Genomic DNA, 20,798 nt, shown 5'->3' on the forward strand with positions numbered 1-20,798 from the left:
GAACCACAGCCGGAACCACAGGCCCAACTAAATACTCACGCCCGAGCCCTCGGACCAAACCGCCACCATGGCCGCCTCAGAGAGACCACACCTCTGATACCGGACGCAAACACCACCTCTGTGGAAGCACTGAAGAGAGAACATCCACCAGGTCACTGCAGCCACGTGCTAAACAAGTTTCTAAAACCCAGTCACGTCAAGTTATTCATGAGCATGGTGGACCAACGTGCCACACAACTAGCTGGAAAAAAGCAAAGCAAGAAAATACTGAAGACTAGAAGAAAGAAAAGTGTCAGAAACTAAAGATGTAAAGACTTCAAACAAAGATTTTAAAGATGAGTGTTGGAGAGGTCATAATTTGAAGAGCCAGACCGCTGAGCTGCTGACCTTAACGAGCTGTTAGCACTGTGCTTAGTTAAAGTTCAGAAAGGTAAGAGTGCTGATCCATGTACTCACTTCAAAACAAACAATAAAATGTTAAAATCAATTCTAAAGCGCACTAAAGTGAAAAAGAGGGAAACACAATCTCGTTTACGAGCGCCTGTCCGGAGAAGAGCTGCAGATGCTGGAATCAATAATCAAGCCTGGACGAAGTGAAAGCATGAATTACTTCATCAAAGTCAGCAGATGAGAGAATGTTTTTAGTCTCTGCAAGTCTAAAAGATGATTCCCTTTCAAGTCAGGTGTTATAAGTACAGTTATGTATACCAGGCATGAACAGGTCCACACCTGTATATGGACAAACCCTCAGCAGCCATGATGGACACAAGGACAGCAAATCATGTAAATTAACAGGTGGTGTATACCAGCGGTCCTCAAACCCCGGGCCTCGGACCGGTACTGGTCCGTGAGTCGTTTGGTACCGGGCCGTGAGAGTTGAGGCTCCGGTGTGAAATGTATGGTTTTCAGGGTTTTTATCGGTTTTCAGCGTTATTTTGTTATCGTTTTTATTGTTAACTCGGTTTTCCTGGGTCTTTTCACGTGTGTTATGAATAAATCTTCTTTTTTTCGGTGCCGGTACTAGTTTTATTTTGTTGTATTTATCCGCGACACATTAAAGGCCGGTCCGTGAAAATATTGTCGGGCATAAACCGGCCCGTGGCGCAAAAAAGGTTGGAGACCGCTGGTGTATACCATGACTCCGTGCAGAGATCTGCAGGTGAAGCCTGAGTGCACACAGGTGAGTGTGTGCACTCAGCGGGAGCTCTGAGAGGTGCCGCCGTCTTTGGCTCAGTGAAAATGAACAGTAGGTCTGACTGTGCTCTTATTTGAAATGCAAATAAAGTCCAAAAACCTTTTAGAGCACCCCGTAGGTTTCTCCTACATTACCTGTGGCAAAGGCCAAATTTAATTACTCCTTCTGTCACTCAGAGTCCCTCTCCCAGCAGTCGTTTCATCCCAGCTGCTTTTCAGCCTCAGTGGGAGGCAAGCCACCCTCCGAGGCCGCCGAGACCCGGAGGACCTGCGGGATTCCCATGATTATGCAGCTCTCCGCTCTCCATCCGGGGTTAATGGAGGCTAAAAGGAAAAGAACGAGCCTGCTCCGGATTCTTTTTACAGGCAATCAAACACGATTCATGCTCCATGTGTGATACCGGCCGTCACCTGCAGTGCACTCTGAGGGGAGGGAGGGGACTCGTTGGGGGGGTCGTGGGGACATTTATTTGGATTTTTGCCTTCTGGCTTTCAGGTTCTTTTGGTGGTCTTACTCCAACTCCCACTCACTGATGTATCTGCTGCTTCTCCATAGGTCACACTTAGACACCGAAACCACAGAAACCTCCTGCTGCTGTCACCGAGAGGAGCTTGTAAAAACCTGGGAGCTGTCTGCAGGGGCAAAGGATCATCTAAATACTCCACCAATAACCACGTCATGACTTTCGGGCCATGCCGCGCCCACCCAACAGCTGACATAACCTCTCCATATGTGGGCAACCCAACATGAGCCACTGCCCGAACTGGACTGTGGACTTCTCTGCCAGGTTTCTCAGTGAGTCCTAAAAGCAGCCCAGGTTAGGTCCCGAGGAGTCATCGAGGAGTTGAGTTGCTGAATCAGCTGATTGAAGAGTGGAGGAGCTTTCCTGCATCATATGTTGGAAATACACATTCTTAAAAACAACCTTTGCACATGTGGGAGCAATAAGAGCATCACCTTCACAGGTTCTTCACAGTGAAGAGATCCAGCCTGCTGTGGAGGAGCATTGCTGCTGCTGAAGCAACAAGCAACTTTTGATGGGAAGAGAGCTCAGCCCAGCAGGCAGGTCAGCTGTTTACATGCTTCTCTCTAAGTATGCTCAACCCGCTGAACTGATACCCACATGGAGGACAGAATATGTGACTGAAAGCTGACAGCAGGACGGATAGAGACGGTAAACCCCGGAAAACTGGCAGAACAACCTCGGGATGAGTTCTCTCCGGCCACCGTGTGAGAATTAAATATGCCACTGGTGCACTAACAAAGGATCTCAGTTCAACCTTCAGGTGTTAGCACCTTTCCTCGAGATTACCAAACCGTCCCACCCGCATCGCTGTTTGTTTCATCCAGATGGTTTGAGGTCTGGATTCTGGGAATACCTTTAGCTTGGAGCCCCTTCTGGGGATTTTAAAGGTTGCCTGGCATTTACATGTAAACAGCCAAGTGACTTCAATGTGAGTCACTGTGATTCTTACACCTGCTTCAGAGGTTTTCCTCTGTATTTCTATATTTCCTGTATTTTTCAGACTATAAGGCACTTAAAATTCTTTAATTTTCTCAAAAATCGACAGTGCGCCTTATGTATGAATTCTGGTTGAGCTTACTGACCTCAAACCGATTTTTTGTGGTACACGACACTCAAAAATCTGCTTCAACATAATATTATGGTGTGATTATAAGGACCCCAAAATGGCACCTTTTAAGAGACATGCTTACGGGCCGAAATCGGCCACCTGTCAAACTCAGACACTGAAGATCGAGAATTTGATGGATTTCTGGACGAAGAATGAACTGAAAAAGTGAGTGTTTTGTTCTGTATTTTATGTGTTACAACTGAACAATGTTGAGAGTTATCGTGAATGAGTTGATTAAAGTTTGAATTATGTAACAGTTTTGTTTTGCTTAATGCACCTTATAATCCGGTGCGCCTTCTGTAACAAAATAGACCCGTTCATTGATATTGTGCCTTATAATCCGGTACGCCGTATAGTCCAAAAACTACGGTACATTATCAGTTGTAATCACACATAAATAAATCCAGGACCAGGACAAGAGTGGGAGAAGATCCACACAAGGACCCTCTGGCTGTTTGCTGACCACTGTTTCATTATCAGCTCATTTTAAAAAAAGACCTGATCTCCTCTTTAAAGGCTGAAACTGAAGTCCACATGAAGAGGTGGTTGCATGAATCTTATCTGGACCAAAGCTTCACTTTGTTCACTTTACTGTTTCACCATAGGCACCAAGTGTACTAGGGCTGGCATCTGGAACAATACACAGCTAAAAATGTCATATTAAATTAAAATGTAATATATTTCCAAAGCATAAAGAGTACTTTATGAAACGTACCTGTACATAACGTTAACATTCATGTCACAGAGCTTGAATTTCCACCAAACCGCACCAGCGGAGCTCAGGCTGCACTCCCGGTCATCAGATACATGCACGAAACAAACGTTTGACCTTTGAACTGCACCCCGACACTAACACAGAACCAGTGAAAGGACGCTAGCAGTCACAGTGATTGAATGGTTCTGTCTGCTCGAGCAAGTAAGCAGCCTTGGTATTAGCATTCAGAACTACCTGAAAACAATCCAGGGCAGATTTATTAGTTGAGGAAAACAGCGATCGACAGAAATCCATACAGGACAAGACTGAGTACATCAACTTACACCATCTTACACCCCAAAAATCCCTCCATAAGCTTCAACTGGTTCAAAACTCTGCTGTTCGCATTATTATCAGAATCCCCTCCTACCAGCACATCACCCCTGTTCTTCAGGAACTTCACTGGCTCCCAGTGAAATTCAGGATAATATACAAACTTCTTCTGCTCACCTTCAAGACCCTTCATAACCTTGCTCCTCCTTACCTTTTTGACCTGTTAAGCACTACCTACCCGCTACTACTGCCCACTCACTTTGATCTTCTTCTTCTTCTTCTATCTCGTGCCTTCTTTCCACCTCACCACAGTGGGAAGGAGAGCTTTCAGCTGCTCTACTCCCAAGCTGTGGAGCTCTCTACCCCCAGATTTAAGAAACATTGATTCCCTCCCCCTGTTTAAATCTTTAACTCAAAACCTATCTGTTCAAATCTGAATATTCACTGTGAACCCACTGTTTGTTTTTGTTTTTATTGTCCTTCATTTTGTCATCTCTATTATATGTTTTATTCTATTGTTAGGTGTCCTTGGGTGTCTTGAAAGGCGCTTTTAAAATAATTTAAATAATAATAATAATAATAATAATTATTATTATTATTATTATTATTATTATTATTATTTTATACTTATTATTTTATACTTATTATTATTAATAATTATTATTATTATCATTATTGTTAATATCTATAGAAACTATATACCCTGGCAGCAGTCAGGGGGCCCGTTAGCATCAATAATAACCCGATCGATATATCAATGACTGATAAACATGTGTCAGAGTTGACTGTATGTCCACTGTGTTCGCTCATTATCTTCGTGCCGCTGTGACGGCTCGCCCTACTCTAACTTCAAGTTCCTCTTCATGTTGTAAGCCTGACTCATGCAGGTAATCAGTCCTTGTTACAGATGTCTGTGTTTATTTGTATGAAACATCTGGAAACACCGGCCTCACTGTGTGACTGCACATCTGATATTTCTGTTTCTCTGCTGAAGCAGCTTCATCACTCAAAACCACGAAGAGACAGCATGTGCTCACTTTAATCAGACAAGTCCATCAAGTGCTTAACCTCCACCCTCAAGGCTGAGTGCGCACACACACATACACACTAACACACACATACACACTAACACACACACTCCCCACTCATAATGAATAAGCTTGATGAGATGAGTCTGACCTCAACTCTGTGCTGAATGTATGAAGGTGCTGGAAGGAAACAGTTTGAATCATTAAATGATGGCAGTGAGCTCTGTGAGCTCAGCCTCAACGGCCAGGCTGAACCAATGAAAATGCTGAAAATGTGTAGCAGGAAATAAAAAACCAAACAGGGACTGACGGACTGAAGGTGGCGATAAAACTGACCTACAGGAACAGGAGGCCTGATTCCAGCCTGAGATCTTCTCCCAGAGCTCGACTAACAGGTTCAGGTTCAAATGGTCATCAATCCAAACAAAGCTCTCGGATATTAATAAAATGACTGACCTGTAGTCTATGAAGAACATCCTCACGTAGCTCTTCCTGTTCTCCAGATGGCTCAGCACTCTCTGTGAAGGGCGATGGACCGATTTGCTCTGTAAGCAAACTACTACCCCTCCGTGGAGGGAGGGGGGTAAAGAGTCTCTGATGTACAGTTTTCGTCATATTTTCTCACCACTCTGGCTCTTTTCTTCTCACATTTTCATATTTGGAACTTTATTATATTAAGATAAACTTGATTTTTCTAACTGAGGGACAGGAACATATGCACTGTGAGTGCTTTTGAGGTGATGATGAGATTAAGCTTGACTGTCTTCAGATGCAGCTACTTCAATGGAGAAGCATAAATCCAGATGTTTAGAAGACCCGACCTGCACATGTGGAAAAATAGAGATTTCTTCTGTTTCAGAGTGTAAATATTTCCTGCAGCTGTGGGTTTGAAACTGTGCATAGCGTTATTTCTGATGATTCCTCTAAGTGTGTGGCACCTTTGCAGTATCAGTCACATGACCTAGCAGCTCTGTCTCAGGTCAGGTGCTGCCTCCATCAGTGGATTCAGCTCATACTCACGCAGATAAAAAAAAAAAAATCCAATCATGTGTGAGCATTTTCCCGGCAGTGCTTCCTTCTCAAGGACGCCTGGCCTGTAGTCGCTAAAGGGGGCAGGTGTGTGCGTGTGTGTGTGTGTGTGTGTGTGTGTGTGTGAAATGCTGACTGGCCCACTTTGAGCCTCTCTCACCTTTAAAGCCGGTGCTTACCAATCAAATGTGTAATTTGCACCTGTGCGTCTATGAGATTTCTCCCCATTAAGCTCTTGAGCTGCTGATTTCATTGATTAGCTCCTCCTCTGGCTTGGCGGAAATCATGCTGAGGAGCCCTAACGAGGCCTAACAAGGGTGGCTCACCTGCACAGGGCGTCCGAGCGGCAGGTGCGCCGCAGCTCCAGACAGCTGGCTTTGTGCCTCTCCTGGTGTGAGCAGGACGGGACAATGGTGCGACGGCGACGCTCAGCACACGCCTGGTCCGGGCACGAGCAGAACAGCAGGGGGTAGCTCAGCTCCCATGACACCCGCTCGAAAAACTGTCGCAGGGCCTGAAACACACGACGCGAAGAAAAAGGTAAACAAGACGAGGAATGTGGTACAGGTGATTGAGTGCAGCGAAAAAGCTAAAAGCACTAAACTATTATTCCTTAATATGAGAAAAGAAGCCTGCATTAACAGTATAGCACAGCCTGTTAAATAATAATATCACTTTCCTAAGTGCCGAGGGAGACAACCGCCTGGCCGGGACTGGTGTCTGCATTTATCTGGAATATAAACTAGGAATTCCCAAATTAGGAAAAAATATCTGGAAAGAGAAAAGTGGCAAAGTGGTCTGTTTCACTGAGGAGGGATCTGCAGCATCACTGGTCCCTTTGATTTAATACTCACTAGCTTTACAACAAACCAGTGAGACTGGTGTCCACAGGTATCCACATGGTCGGGATGCTGAGTAAAATGTTAAAAAGAAATCTGAATGATTCAAAATGAGCTTAGATTTTTATTAAAACTGAATTTCTTCAGTTTAAACACGTGACAGGTTTTCTGTTTTATACTGAGAATAAATTCTAGATTTCTGAGATCACTGCATTCTCTTTTTATTCACGTTTAATTCAGCATGAAAACTTTGTCAGGATTGGGGTTGTACACGGATAAAAGTTGTTCATGTCATACCTGCAGGAGGCCCTCAGCGTGAACCTCCTGGCACACAGCTTCTGTGCTGATGTTAATGCTGAAGGAGATCTGGAGCGCCGCAGTGACCCCAGTACTAACATAGCGTTCCACACATCTCACGGGTCTGAAACATCTGGGCTCAAAGATCAATAGGTCTAAATGTTTTTGTTAGAATCCCAGTGAAGGCCTAAACTTCTTTGGATGCAGCTCATTTGTTTTGCTTGTTAGACTTGTCAGAATTGTTTGCGGCTAGGGATGGGTACCGGTTCTGACATAAACGGTAGAAACCAGACCGAAAAGCAGCGCACATTTCGGTGCTTTTTTTCCCCTGAGATGTCATACACTTCAGATTCTAGCCAATCATTTTACCTTTGCAAGCGTAGTAGGCAGGCCCAGGTACGTACGTTCTTTTAGAGCAGAGCTACAGATTAAAAATGCCCAAGGTAGGGTTTTTTTTTTTTTTATACAGCTTGTGAACTCACTGTCTGACCCATACTCCGGAACAGTAGGAGGCGGTAATGCTCCTTTACGTTGGTTGCCAACCGCCGTTAAACACAAACAAGAAGAAGAAGAAGAAGAAAATGCCCAAGGCGAAGCGGTCAAAAGTCTGGCTGTACTTCACAGCAAAAGATGCAAACTCAGCAGCCTGCAACAAGTGCTTTAAGGTGATACTGTGCAAAGGAGGTAACTCCTCGAATCTGATGAAACACCTGGCGACGTATAGCATTTTGTTAAAAGCAGAGAAATGCACCGTATTTGATGGCTTGCTGCGAGACCTCACATCGAGCACATCTACTGCGGGTGTGGTGCCTGTTATCAGACCGGAGTTAACAACATCCCCCAAAAACCCGAATAGGAGAGTCCTGGCCCCTAGCCCTGCCAGTGTAGCAGAAATCATGACGGATGATGATGCAGCAGCAGCTGTTCTTCTCTGCGTGAGTAGCTTAATGTTGTTCGTGTGCAAGCTAACCACGTTATTAAATTAATGCATGTAAGGTGAACTAGCAAACACCGTTGTAGTTCCATACGGCTGTCTTCTTGTTTGATGGCAGATACTCCCTTCACCCTGGCCAAAAAGGCTAAAATGACCAAAGGAAAAGTGGGAAACAGCTAAACATGAGAGGTTTTTGGACAAAGTTTGTGTTTTTTTTCCATTGTTTAAGCACTGCTTGCAACCAAGAATGATACCCTATAGCTGCAGAAAAGGCTAACATTGTTATCTTTTTACAAAAAAAACTGCTAAACATGAGAGATTTTTGGACAAAGTCTGTGTTCTCCATTCTTTAAGCACCGGTTCGAACACTGTTTAAGCACCGTCACCATTTCAAAAGTAACGGTTTGGTACTGGTATCGGATAAAACCTAAACGATACCCATCCCTAATTGCGGCATCATTTGAAGACATAAACTGTAGATAAAAGATGGACTTTGCCTGCAGTCTTTCTCATGTCCATCAGGGGGTGATTCCTCAGGTCTGATTGGATAGAAGTCTGTTCGAGAAGTCTGAGCGTCCTGTTCAACTGGTCTCTGAGCTCAGTTAACTGTTTCCTGTCAGGTGTGACTGAATCAAACAGGATGTTACCTTTTGCATTATTATAATTGCAGGGTTGTGACCTTACAATATAAAACGCCCTGAGGCAATACTGAAGCCGAAACCTGACGAGTCTAGAATTACTTCAGCTGTGATGTTTCCTGACACGCTCAGAGAGGCTGCTCTGGATCCTCACAGTAAAATCTGCTGCACTGAATCTGTGTTTGAGCATCTTCAGTGTCACTGACTCACAGTTGGTAAAAACTCCTCACTACTCTGAGCCGGGAGCAAAACTGGCAGTTTTTCTGCAGGTGTTTGGCTGTGGCCCGGTGATGAGGACACACAGACTTATTGGATTTTCCCAGGAGTCTGTGATCCATGGAGCCCAGGGGTGTTCATCTCAGCCTCGGAGCTGTGGAGCTGAATTTAGATGCTTTCTCAGGTGAAATATAACCGTATTAAAAAAGCATTTTAAATGCTGCACTTTTACTTGACTATTTTTAAAGATTTTATTCCAACAAACAGTTTGTGTAATTCTGCCACTGACGTAAAAGTGAAACCGAGGAGGAGGAACTTGAAACGTTAATAACCTTTTAGCCTTTAGAAAGCTTTTAGCATCACAGCCTGCGCAGCGCTGATACCATAACACCAGCTCTGCAGTCCAGGCGCTGTCACATCATCACCATCATCACCGTCATCAGAGAGACCCTCGGACGGTTTAAACATGGAGGCCGTGAGGTTTGAGCCTCAGGTGCCACAAATGCTGTAAATGATGCTCAATCACTCTGAAGGGCGCTGAGACACGGGCAGCTGTCAGTGCTAGCTGTGTGCTTACTGCACACGTGCATATGTTTGTGCTGGTGGAGCATTTTCTTTAATGACATCATCTGACCAATAATATGGCTGCTATGAGGTTACTGTACTAAAAGATCATCTGAGAATAATTACATAATTTACACCTGCAGGTATTATGACCTGGTAAACAGATCAGTCTGTGAGTGAGTGCTGCATGCTCTCAATTTACATGAACTAGTTTCAGTCAGAGGCTCAGAAGGAAAAACGGTTATTTATTTAATTTTTATGTTGGCCTTATTGACAGATACAGTGAAGAACTGGCAGGAAAGCAGAGGGAGAGAGGGGAAAACATGCAGCAAAGGGCCGCGGGTCAGATTTGAACCTGGGCCGGCCGCTCTCAGCCGTACAGCACATGGGTGCCTGCTCAACGCACTGAGCTCAACTGCCACCCTGAGCAGTTATTGACGAATCAGAAGGTTGGAGGTTTGACCCCCTGCTACTGCAGTCTGTATGTTGAAGTACCGTTGGGCAAGATACTAAAGCCTGGTGCATCCATCCGAGTGAGTGTGAGTTAAACCACTTGTTTCAATACAGAAAATTGTGCCTGTGTGACCAGGAGGATGAGGCCTGAAGGACCTTCAGCATAAAACAGGGCTTATACTGTTTTATGCTGCCTATACTGAAAAAGGACAATCTTGACAAGACACAAATGAACAACTACAGGCCGATCTCAAATCTCCCATTTTTAAGTAAGATCATTGAAAAAGCAGTTTCTCAACAGCTCAATTACTTCTTAAAACAGAATAACTGCTATGATGCCTTCCAGTCGGGTTTTAGACAGAACCACAGCACTGAAACCGCTCTGACCAAAGTGTTTAATGACAAATGTCTGAATACAGACAGTGGAAAAATGTCAGTCTTAGTTTTACTGGATCTCAGTGCAGCATTTGACACAGTTGACCACAACATATTACTTAAACGACTGGAGAACTGGGCAGGTCTTTCAGGAACTGTACTAAACTGGTTCAAAACATACTTAGAAAACAGGAAATACTTTGTATCAATAGGTAACTTCACATCTGAGCAGACAAGTATCACATGTGGAGTTCCCCAAGGTTCCATCTTGGGACCCCTTCTGTTTAACATTTACATGCTCCCACTGGCACAGATTATAAAGAACAACAAAATAAACTACCACAGCTATGCAGATGACACACAAATATATATCACAATGTCACCAGGAGACCGAGGCCCTGTACAGGCTCTTGGTAAATGCATTGAGGAAATTAATGACTGGTTGTGTCACAATTTTCTTCAGCTAAACAAAAACAAAACTGAGGTAATAGTCTTTGGCGCCAAAGAAAAACGATTACAGGTCACCAGAGAACTTCAATCTATACATCTAAAAACCACAAACCAGGCGAGAAATTTGGGTGTAGTGATGGATGCAGACCTAAACTTAGAAAAACACATTAAGACAATAACATAATCAGCTTACTATCACCTCAAGAATACAGTGGGGCAAAAAAGTATTTAGTCAGCCACCGATTGTGCAAGTTCCCCCACCTAGATGGCGCCGCGGATGGTCGCCCTGGTGCTTCAGTGCGTTACTTTTGTTTTGTTTTTGTGCATTTTCTCTGTGTCTGGGCACTCCTCTGGATACTCGTACACCAGAGAAGAGCTCCTTAACTACAGGACTACAACGCCTGTGGATTTATTTCCAATATTTGTCGCATCTGCGGCAGATTTACTGCTGACTCTGACCAGGAAAGCGAGACGCCGAAAGAGAGGGAAGCGAGCCGGCGCACTCGTGCGTTTGAGGAGACGCGGACTGCGAACTGCTCTTCCTGGGATCTTCCTTTCTAATGTACGCTCACTCGGCAATAAGATTGACGAACTGGCCCTGATGAGAAGCATGAACAGAGACTTTGCCTCCTCCTGTGTCTTATGTTTTACGGAGTCGTGGCTCAGTGAGAACATCCCAGACTGCGCGTTCAAGCTGGAGGGCTTCCATCTGCTGCGCGCGGACCGGCAGGCCGCTCTCTCCGGTAAGTCCAAAGGTGGAGGTCTCTGCTTCTACATCAATAGTGGCTGGTGCACAGATGTGACAGTGATTGCTCAGCACTGCTCTTCCTCTCTGGAATATCTTTTTATCCACTGCAAACCGTTTTATTCTCCGCGGGAGTTCGCTTCATTCATCCTGGCCGCTGTTTACATCCCGCCAGACGCAGATGCGCAGGCAGCTCAGTGCGCACTCGCGGAGCAGATTCTCCACACGGAGCGGACATTCCCGGACTCTCTCATCATTGCTCTTGGGGACTTTAACAAAGCCAATCTGAGCCATGAGCTTCCAAAATATAAGCAGTATATTAAATGCCCGACCAGAGAGGAGAGGACATTAGACCACTGTTACAGCACGATCAGCGGGGCCTATCGCGCGGTGCCCCGCGCTTCACTCGGACTTTCTGACCACGTCATGATCCACCTAATCCCCGCGTACAGACAGAGGCTGAAGCTCTCCAAACCTGTCGTGAGGACTAAAAAACTGTGGAGCAACGAGGCTGTGGAGGAGCTTCGCACGTGTTTGGAGACCACAGACTGGGACACATTGAAGGCTGCTTCTAACAGCTTGGACGAGTTTACGGACACTGTCACCTCCTATATCCACTTCTGTGAGGACAGCATTGTGCCATCACGCACCGGGGTGAGTTATAACAATGACAAACCCTGGTTTACTCCTAAACTCAAAAAGCTGTGGCTGGAAAAGAGAAAGGCGTTCAGAAGCGGAGACAGGGACTGCTACAGAGAGGCCAAGTACAGGTTCACTAAAGAAGTGGACATTGCTAAACATCAGCACTCTGAGAAGATGCAGCAGCAGATCTCAGAGAATGACTCGGCCTCTGTGTGGAAAGGTTTTAGGAATATCACAAACTACAAGCCTAAAACCCCCCACTCCACTGATGACTTGCTCTTAGCCAACACCCTTAACGACTTCTACTGCCGTTTTGACGAGCCATCAGGCAGCCTTCACACCTCCAACGGCCCCAACAATAGAGACACTTTGGACACTAATTCCCCCACCTCTCCCCCCTCCATAGAGCCATCACCACCTTCAAACCGTTCACCTACAACACCCCCCTCCTCACCCCACACAAAAGAGGATTTCACACCACCTCCTCCCACCACAACTCTTCATATTCATGAAGCAGATGTGAGGAAGCAGTTTAAGAACCTGAATGCTCGGAAAGCTCCCGGCCCAGACGGTGTGTCTCCTGCCACCCTCAGACACTGTGCAAATGAGCTGGCCCCAGTGTTTTCTGGCATTTTCAACTCCTCACTGCAGGCATGTCATGTGCCTGCCTGCTTCAAGTCCTCCACCATAATCCCTGTCCCCAAGAAACCTAGGATCACTGGACTAAATGACTACAGACCCGTGGCTCTGACATCTGTGGTCATGAAGTCTTTTGAGCGCCTAGTTCTCTCCCATCTCAGGACCCTCACGGCCCCCCTCCTGGACCCCCTGCAGTTTGCATATAGAGCCAACAGGTCTGTAGACGACGCCATCAACATGGCCCTACACTTCATCCTGCAGCATCTGGACTCCCCAGGAACCTACGCCAGGATCCTGTTTGTGGACTTCAGCTCTGCCTTCAACACCATCCTTCCAGACCATCTCCGAGACAAGCTTTCCCAGATGAATGTGCCTGATCCCATCTGCCGGTGGATCACTGACTTCCTGATGGACAGGAAGCAGCATGTGAGGCTGGGAAAGAATGTCTCGGACTCCCGGACCATCAGCACCGGCTCCCCTCAGGGCTGTGTTCTTTCTCCTCTGCTCTTCTCCCTGTACACCAACTGCTGCACCTCCACCCACCAGTCTGTCAAGCTAATCAAGTTTGCAGATGACACCACCGTTATTGGACTCATCTCGGACGGGGACGAGTCTGCCTACAGGAGGGAGGTTGAACGTCTGGTGTCCTGGTGCAGCCACAACAACCTGGTGCTGAATGCCCAGAAGACAGTGGAGATTATTGTGGACTTCAGGAAGCACACAGCCCCACTCCCCCCCATCATCCTGACTGACACCCCCATCACCTCTGTGGACTCATTCCGCTTCCTGGGTACCACCATCACCCAGGACCTGAAGTGGGAGCCCACCATCACCTCCGTCATCAAGAAAGCCCAGCAGAGGATGTACTTCCTGAGGCAGCTGAAGAAATTCAACCTGCCAACACGGACGATGATGCAGTTCTACACTGCAATCATCGAGTCCATCCTCACCTCCTCCATCCGCTGGAGCCACTATCAGGGACAAACAGAGACTGCAGCGTGTTGTGCGCTCTGCTGAGAAGGTGATTGGCTGCAGACTCCCATCTTTGCAGGACCTGTACACCTCCAGGACATTGCGGCGTGCAGCTCGGATCTCAGCTGACCCTTCTCACCCTGGACACAGTCTGTTTGACCTGCTCCCCTCAGGCAGGAGGCTCCGGTCCATTCGCACCAGAACCTCTCGCCATAAGAACAGTTTCTTCCCCTCTGCTGTTGGACACATGAACAATAACCATATGACTGTACCCGCCACTAACACATGACCCTACGCTGTGTCACTGCATCATTCTATGTTTGGCACTGATCACCACCTGCACTCATGTATATATCTTTCAACGTAGCACTCTTAATTCTTATTCTCATGTATATATCTCATGTATATCTCATGCACATATCTTTCCACGTAGCACTTTTAATTCTTATCCCTACTTTTATTTTTTTCCATGTCTATTTAAGTGCTATTTATGACAGCATGTTTGCACTGAAGCACCGCAGCAATTTCCTAATGTTGTAAACCTGCTCAACATTTGGCAATAAACCCCATTCTGATTCTGATTCTAAAATGATGACAGAGGTCAGTAATTTGCACCAGAGGTACACTTCAACTGTGAGAGACAGAATGTGAAAAAAAAGAAATCCATGAATTCACATGGTAGGATTTGTAAAGAATTTATTCGTAAATCAGGGTGGAAAATAAGTATTTGGTCAATAACAAAAATACAACTCAATACTTTGTAACATATCCTTTGTTGGCAATAACAGAGGTCAAACGTTTACTATAGGTCTTTACCAGGTTTGCACACACAGTAGCTGGTATTTTGGCCCATTCCTCCATGCAGATCTTCTCGAGAGCAGTGATGTTTTGGGGCTGTCGCCGAGCAACACGGACTTTCAACTCCCGCCACAGATTTTCTATGGGGTTGAGGTCTGGAGACTGGCTAGGCCACTCCAGGACTTTCAAATGCTTCTTACGGAGCCACTCCTTTGTTGCCCGGGCGGTGTGTTTTGGATCATTGTCATGTTGGAAGACCCAGCCTCGTTTCATCTTCAAAGTTCTCACTGATGGAAGGAGGTTTTGGCTCAAAATCTCACAATACATGGCCCCATTCATTCTGTCCTTAACACGGATCAGTCGTCCTGTCCCCTTGGCAGAAAAACAGCCCCATAGCATGATGTTTCCACCCCCATGCTTCACAGTAGGTATGGTGTTCTTGGGATGCAACTCAGTATTCTTCTTCCTCCAAACACGACGAGTTGAGTTTATACCAAAAAGTTCTACTTTGGTTTCATCTGACCACATGACATTCTCCCAATCCTCTGCTGTATCATCCATGTGCTCTCTGGCAAACTTCAGACGGGCCTGGACATGCACTGGCTTCAGCAGCGGAACACGTCTGGCACTGCGGGATTTGATTCCCTGCCGTTGTAGTGTGTTACTGATGGTGACCTTTGTTACTTTGGTCCCAGCTCTCTGCAGGTCATTCACCAGGTCCCCCCGTGTGGTTCTGGGATCTTTGCTCACCGTTCTCATGATCATTTTGACCCCACGGGATGAGATCTTGCGTGGAGCCCCAGATCGAGGGAGATTATCAGTGGTCTTGTATGTCTTCCATTTTCTGATGATTGCTCCCACAGTTGATTTCTTCACACCAAGCTGCTTGCCTATTGTAGATTCACTCTTCCCAGTCTGGTGCAGGTCTACAATACTTTTCCTGGTGTCCTTCGAAAGCTCTTTGGTCTTGGCCGTGGCGGAGTTTGGAGTCTGACTGTTTGAGGCTGTGGACAGGTGTCTTTTATACAGATGATGAGTTCAAACAGGTGCCATTCATACAGGTAACGAGTGGGGGACAGAAAAGCTTCTTACAGAAGACGTTACAGGTCTGTGAGAGCCAGAGATTTTCCTTGTTTGAGGTGACCAAATACTTATTTTCCACCCTAATTTACGAATAAATTCTTTACAAATCCTACCATGTGAATTCATGGATTTTTTTTTCACATTCTGTCTCTCACAGTTGAAGTGTACCTCTGGTGCAAATTACTGACCTCTGTCATCATTTTAAGTGGGGGAACTTGCACAATCGGTGGCTGACTAAATACTTTTTTGCCCCACTGTATATCAAGGATAAAAGATCTGATGTCTCAACAGGACCTGGAAAAACTAGTCCATGCATTCATCTTTAGTAGGCTTGATTACTGTAACAGCATCTTTACAGGTCTACCTAAAAAATCAGTCAGACAACTACAGCTCATTCAGAACGCTGCTGTTCGAGTCCTCACTAAGACCAAAAAAGTGGACCACATCAGTCCAGCACTGAGGTCTTTACACTGGCTGCCTGTCCATCAGAGGATAGACTTTAAAGTTCTGATGCTGGTCTATAAAGCTCTGAATGGTTTAGGACCAAAATACATCAGTGACCTCCTGACCCAGTATGAACCTTCCAGATCCCTCAGGTCATCTGGATCCGGTCTTTTATCAGTTCCCAGAGTCAGAACCAGACACGGAGAAGCTGCATTCAGCTTTTATGCTCCTTATATCGGGAACAAACTCCCAGAAAGCCTCAGATCAGCTGAAACACTCAATTTATTTAAATCCAGGTTGAAGACTCACCTGTTCTCAGCTGCATTTGAATAAAGCACCAAATCCACACTTTTAAGCTTAAATTTCAAAACTAACATTTTAACTACTGATTTTATCTATTTCTGATTTTATCTGTTCTGATTTTATATACTGTTTTGTTTGTTTGTTAACACTAGGAAGGCCCAGAGCCCAGCCATTTGGCTTTTCTACCTTTAAAACCCGGAGAGCAGCCAAATGGCTGGTAGGCTTTTAGCTAAGCTTTAGCTTCAGGCAAGTGGAAGCTAAATTGGCTAGTCATTCATATGTAAATTGGGTTGTTACCTGGGAATTCTGGAGGGAGGGGAGTGGGGGTGTGTGGATGAGGGGGTGGGGGAGCTGCTAAAAGCGGTGAGCTTCCTTTTGTTTCATCTTGATGCATTCTCAATCATCCAGGGAAACAAATCTCCAAAAGTCACCAACTTGGAGTGTTTCAGTTTGCCATCTTAGGGAGAAATCAACACACATGGGTGTATGTCCTTTGTTGCTGAGATTTATTGATAAAAACAGTACAAAAAATCAACCATTTGTACACATTTTTACAAATAATTATAAAAAGTGAGTGAGTACATTTCAACATTTTCAGCAATCACTCACAATCCTGGCACTGCCATGGTATCTGTAGTCTGCATTTACCTTGGCTTGGCTTCCTGATCAATTGTCCACTACCAAAAGGAAGCCAAGCCCTGTGATCACACCTTGTTTTGTTGTAAAGGGTGGCAGGGCTTGGCTTCCTTTTGGTAGTGGAGCATTGATCAGTCGTCCATTGTGGCATCAATGTGATCACACCTTGTTTTGTTGTAAAGGGTGGCAGGGCTTGGCTTCCTTTTGGTAGTGGAGCATTGATCAGTCGTCCATTGTGGCATCAATGTGATCACACCTTGTTTTGTTGTAAAGGGTGGCAGGGCTTGGCTTCCTTTTGGTAGTGGAGCATTGATCAGTCGTCCATTGTGGCATCAATGTGATCACACCTTGTTTTGTTGTAAATCTGCTCCACTACCAAAAGGAAGCCAAGCCCTGCCACCCTTTACAACAAAACAAGGTGTGATCACATTGATGCCACAATGGACGACTGATCAATGCTCCACTACCAAAAGGAAGCCAAGCCCTGCCACCCTTTACAACAAAACAAGGTGTGATCACATTGATGCCACAATGGACGACTGATCAATGCTCCACTACCAAAAGGAAGCCAAGCCCTGCCACCCTTTACAACAAAACAAGGTGTGATCACATTGATGCCACAATGGACGACTGATCAATGCTCCACTACCAAAAGGAAGCCAAGCCCTGCCACCCTTTACAACAAAACAAGGTGTGATCACATTGATGCCACAATGGACGACTGATCAATGCTCCACTACCAAAAGGAAGCCAAGCCCTGCCACCCTTTACAACAAAACAAGGTGTGATCACAGGGCTTGGCTTCCTTTTGGTAGTGGACAATTGATCAGGAAGCCAAGCCAAGGTAAATGCAGACTACAGATACCATGGCAGTGCCAGGATTGTGAGTGATTGCTGAAAATGTTGAAATGTACTCACTCACTTTTTATAATTATTTGTAAAAATGTGTACAAATGGTTGATTTTTTGTACTGTTTTTATCAATAAATCTCAGCAACAAAGGACATACACCCATGTGTGTTGATTTCTCCCTAAGATGGCAAACTGAAACACTCCAAGTTGGTGACTTTTGGAGATTTGTTTCCCTGGATGATTGAGAATGCATCAAGATGAAACAAAAGGAAGCTCACCGCTTTTAGCAGCTCCCCCACCCCCTCATCCACACACCCCCACTCCCCTCCCTCCAGAATTCCCAGGTAACAACCCAATTTACATATGAATGACTAGCCAATTTAGCTTCCACTTGCCTGAAGCTAAAGCTTAGCTAAAAGCCTACCAGCCATTTGGCTGGTGGCGGGTTTTAAAGGTAGAAAGGTAGAAGCCTGGGCCTTCCTAGTGTTAATTAGTTAGTTTGTTTGTTTGCTTGTTTTAATCAATTTTAAATCATGCTTTTCATTTGTTTTTGTTTCTAATGTCTCTGTAAAGCACTTTGAATCACCTTGTTGTTGAATTGTGCTATACAAATAAACTTGCCTTGCCTTGCCTTATTAAGCATCCCCTGCCTGTGACCTGCAGCATGTACCTGCAGTCTGGGTCAGAGCTGTGTTCCTTGTCTTTAAACCACCTCCCTGCTACATTTCCCACATTCCCTGCCTTTGACGCTGGAGCAGGATGCTGTTGTGGAGAGGTTCGGAGTTTTTTTTTTTTAATCTACGCTTTGTGAAAGTGTGAAATTAAGCTGAGCTTCGTGCAGCTGAGCTTCGTGCAGCTGAGCTGAACGCTGGGCAGTTTTCTCACTGCTTCAGGATTTCCCCTCAAACTTGAGGCGCTGCACCCACCTTCTGACATCGCTTCCTGCTACACGGCTCCTGATAGCCCGCAGAGGGCTGCGGGGGCGTGGTCTTGCTGCAGATGGAGTTATAGGCAGATCGGAGACGTTTACATGTCTCGTTAAGGTTACAAGCCTTCGCCGCATCCAGACAGGGGTTACAGGGTTTCCCTGCCTCGGAGCAGGGGCTCATCTTGGTCAGAGATGAATCTGCAGAGAGAGAAGAGATAAAAGATAAATTAAAGAGACTCACACACGTCTTTGTGCCCGAGCTTGCACTAATTTGTGCACTTAATGAAATAATCTGCTGAAAGATAATTGAACGTTTTCAGAGAGCGACTTGACTTCAGCAAGGCTCCAATCAGCAAGGCTGTAATCACTCCACTCGCGGCACTCTCGCGTCTCCCAAAAGACACTTTTAGACTGAAAGCTTCGATTTCTGTTTTTATGATTAACCGTGTTTTTCTGCTTCTCCACTTACTTTGAAAAGTCCGAAGGCCGGAGGTCAAAGAAAAACAAAAACAAAGAGAAACTCAGAGGAGGAACAGAAAGTCACCTTCGACAAAATAATAAGAACACTACTACAGCATGACCCAGGGTCATTATTTGTGGTACGGGGTTGTTATTGTTTGTATTTGTATTCAGCGATGCTTGTTTCCAGGTGGAGGCCGCCCATTGGTGGAGGAAGGAAAGAGGCCAGCTACAAAAGGGGTTGGACTGGGCCGGTGAGGAGACTTTTCCTGGTTCCCCGTGAGCTGTGTGGCTGGGGACCGTCGTGGCGTGTGACTGCACGGGGCTGCAATATTAATGCTGAAAAAGGGTTGTACCTGGGCTTGGTAGCTGTAGGGGTGGGAAGCCGTTTCTTTTATTCCCCTCTTTTTTCCTGTTTCGGGTAGGGAGACAGGTTAGAGAATTGTATTTTGTTTTGGAATCGTGGGAGGTAAGTTAGTTCTGTTTTTCTTTCTAGTGTGTTTTGTTTGTTGTTTTGGCATCGCCCACCCTGAAGCTCGCTACCTGTTCAGTGAATAAATTAACCAAACTCGTCATTCTGCCGTGGTGTGTTTTTTTTTGTTTGTCGTTGTTATGTATCGGGTTTATTTTTTGTTGTGTTGCACCCCGGCTTCGGGCCGGTGTGTAACATAAATGGGGGCTCGTCCGTTTGAGGGATTTCGGGTTCGTTTGTGTGTCGTGGGGCTCGTGTGGGTGTGTGGGGTTGTTTTTTGTGTGTTTGGGGGTTGTTGGTGTGGGTGGCCGCGGATGGAGTTCGATGTGGACAAGTTTGCCGAGGCGCCTTCCTTGCAGCAGTTGGGTCGGTGTCGGAGGGAGGATTTGTTGCTTATTGCGGGCCGTTTTGATGTGCGAGCGCCGGCGGGGGTAAAGAAGGACGATTTGCGGCAGCTTGTCGCGGTGGCTTTGAGCGAGCGGGGTTTATTGTCGGGCGTGCCGCTTGTTGGTGGAACGGGCGGGGCGGTTGTGGAGCCGTTGGCTCCGGTGTCTGTTCCTCCTGTGGCCACCCCCTCTGTGGCTCCTCCGGCTCCGGTGGTGGGGTCGTCGGCGGAGGAGCTCCAGTTGTTGCTCCGCATTAAGGAGGTGGAGTTGAGTAGTCACCGGTTGGAGGTAGAAGCGATGCATCTGAGGGTGAGGGCGTTGGAGTTGGAGCGTGGACCTCCGCCGCGTGCCCCTGACTCTACGCCGCGTGCCCCTGTCTCTACGCCGCCCACGTCTGCGCCCTCTGTGCTCCCTGCGCCGCCGGCGCCTGGTCCCGCCCCGGCTCTCCGTCAGGATTTTGATATTGGGAGGCACATTAAATTGGTGCCGCCCTTTTGTGAATCGGAGGTGGAATCGTTTTTTTCTGCTTTTGAGCGTGTGGCTACCGCGTTACAGTGGCCGGAGGAGGTCTGGGTTTTACTGTTGCAGTGTCGGCTGGTGGGTAGGGCTCAGGAGGTGTGGGCTAGCCTGTCGGCATCTGAGAGCTTGGATTATGGTGTGGTTAAGGCTGCTGTATTGCGTGCTTTTGAGTTGGTGCCTGAAGCGTACCGTCAGAAGTTTCGGCAGTGTGTGAGGGGGGGGATCAGACTTATGTGGAGTTT

The 20,798-nt window shown here is 46.2% G+C and overlaps 1 protein-coding gene across 1 annotated transcript in view; it reads right to left on the reverse strand.

The window, feature by feature from the left end:
• The window catches only part of gfra2b (GDNF family receptor alpha 2b), a 161,020-nt gene that overhangs the window by 30,502 nt on the left and 109,720 nt on the right, over window positions 1-20,798 (reverse strand). The window contains exons 4-5 of the mRNA XM_085413252.1: window positions 18,719-18,918; window positions 6,240-6,427 (exon numbers count right to left, since the gene is read on the reverse strand). Coding sequence (XP_085269378.1) covers window positions 6,240-6,427; window positions 18,719-18,918 — 388 coding nt within the window. The remainder of the gene's footprint in view (window positions 1-6,239; window positions 6,428-18,718; window positions 18,919-20,798) is intronic.

This window comes from Rhamphochromis longiceps, linkage group LG7 (genome assembly GCF_057381845.1).
Source record: "Rhamphochromis longiceps isolate RC_006_pf linkage group LG7, R_longiceps_female_GT1.1, whole genome shotgun sequence".
Classification (NCBI taxonomy): domain Eukaryota; kingdom Metazoa; phylum Chordata; class Actinopteri; order Cichliformes; family Cichlidae; genus Rhamphochromis; species Rhamphochromis longiceps.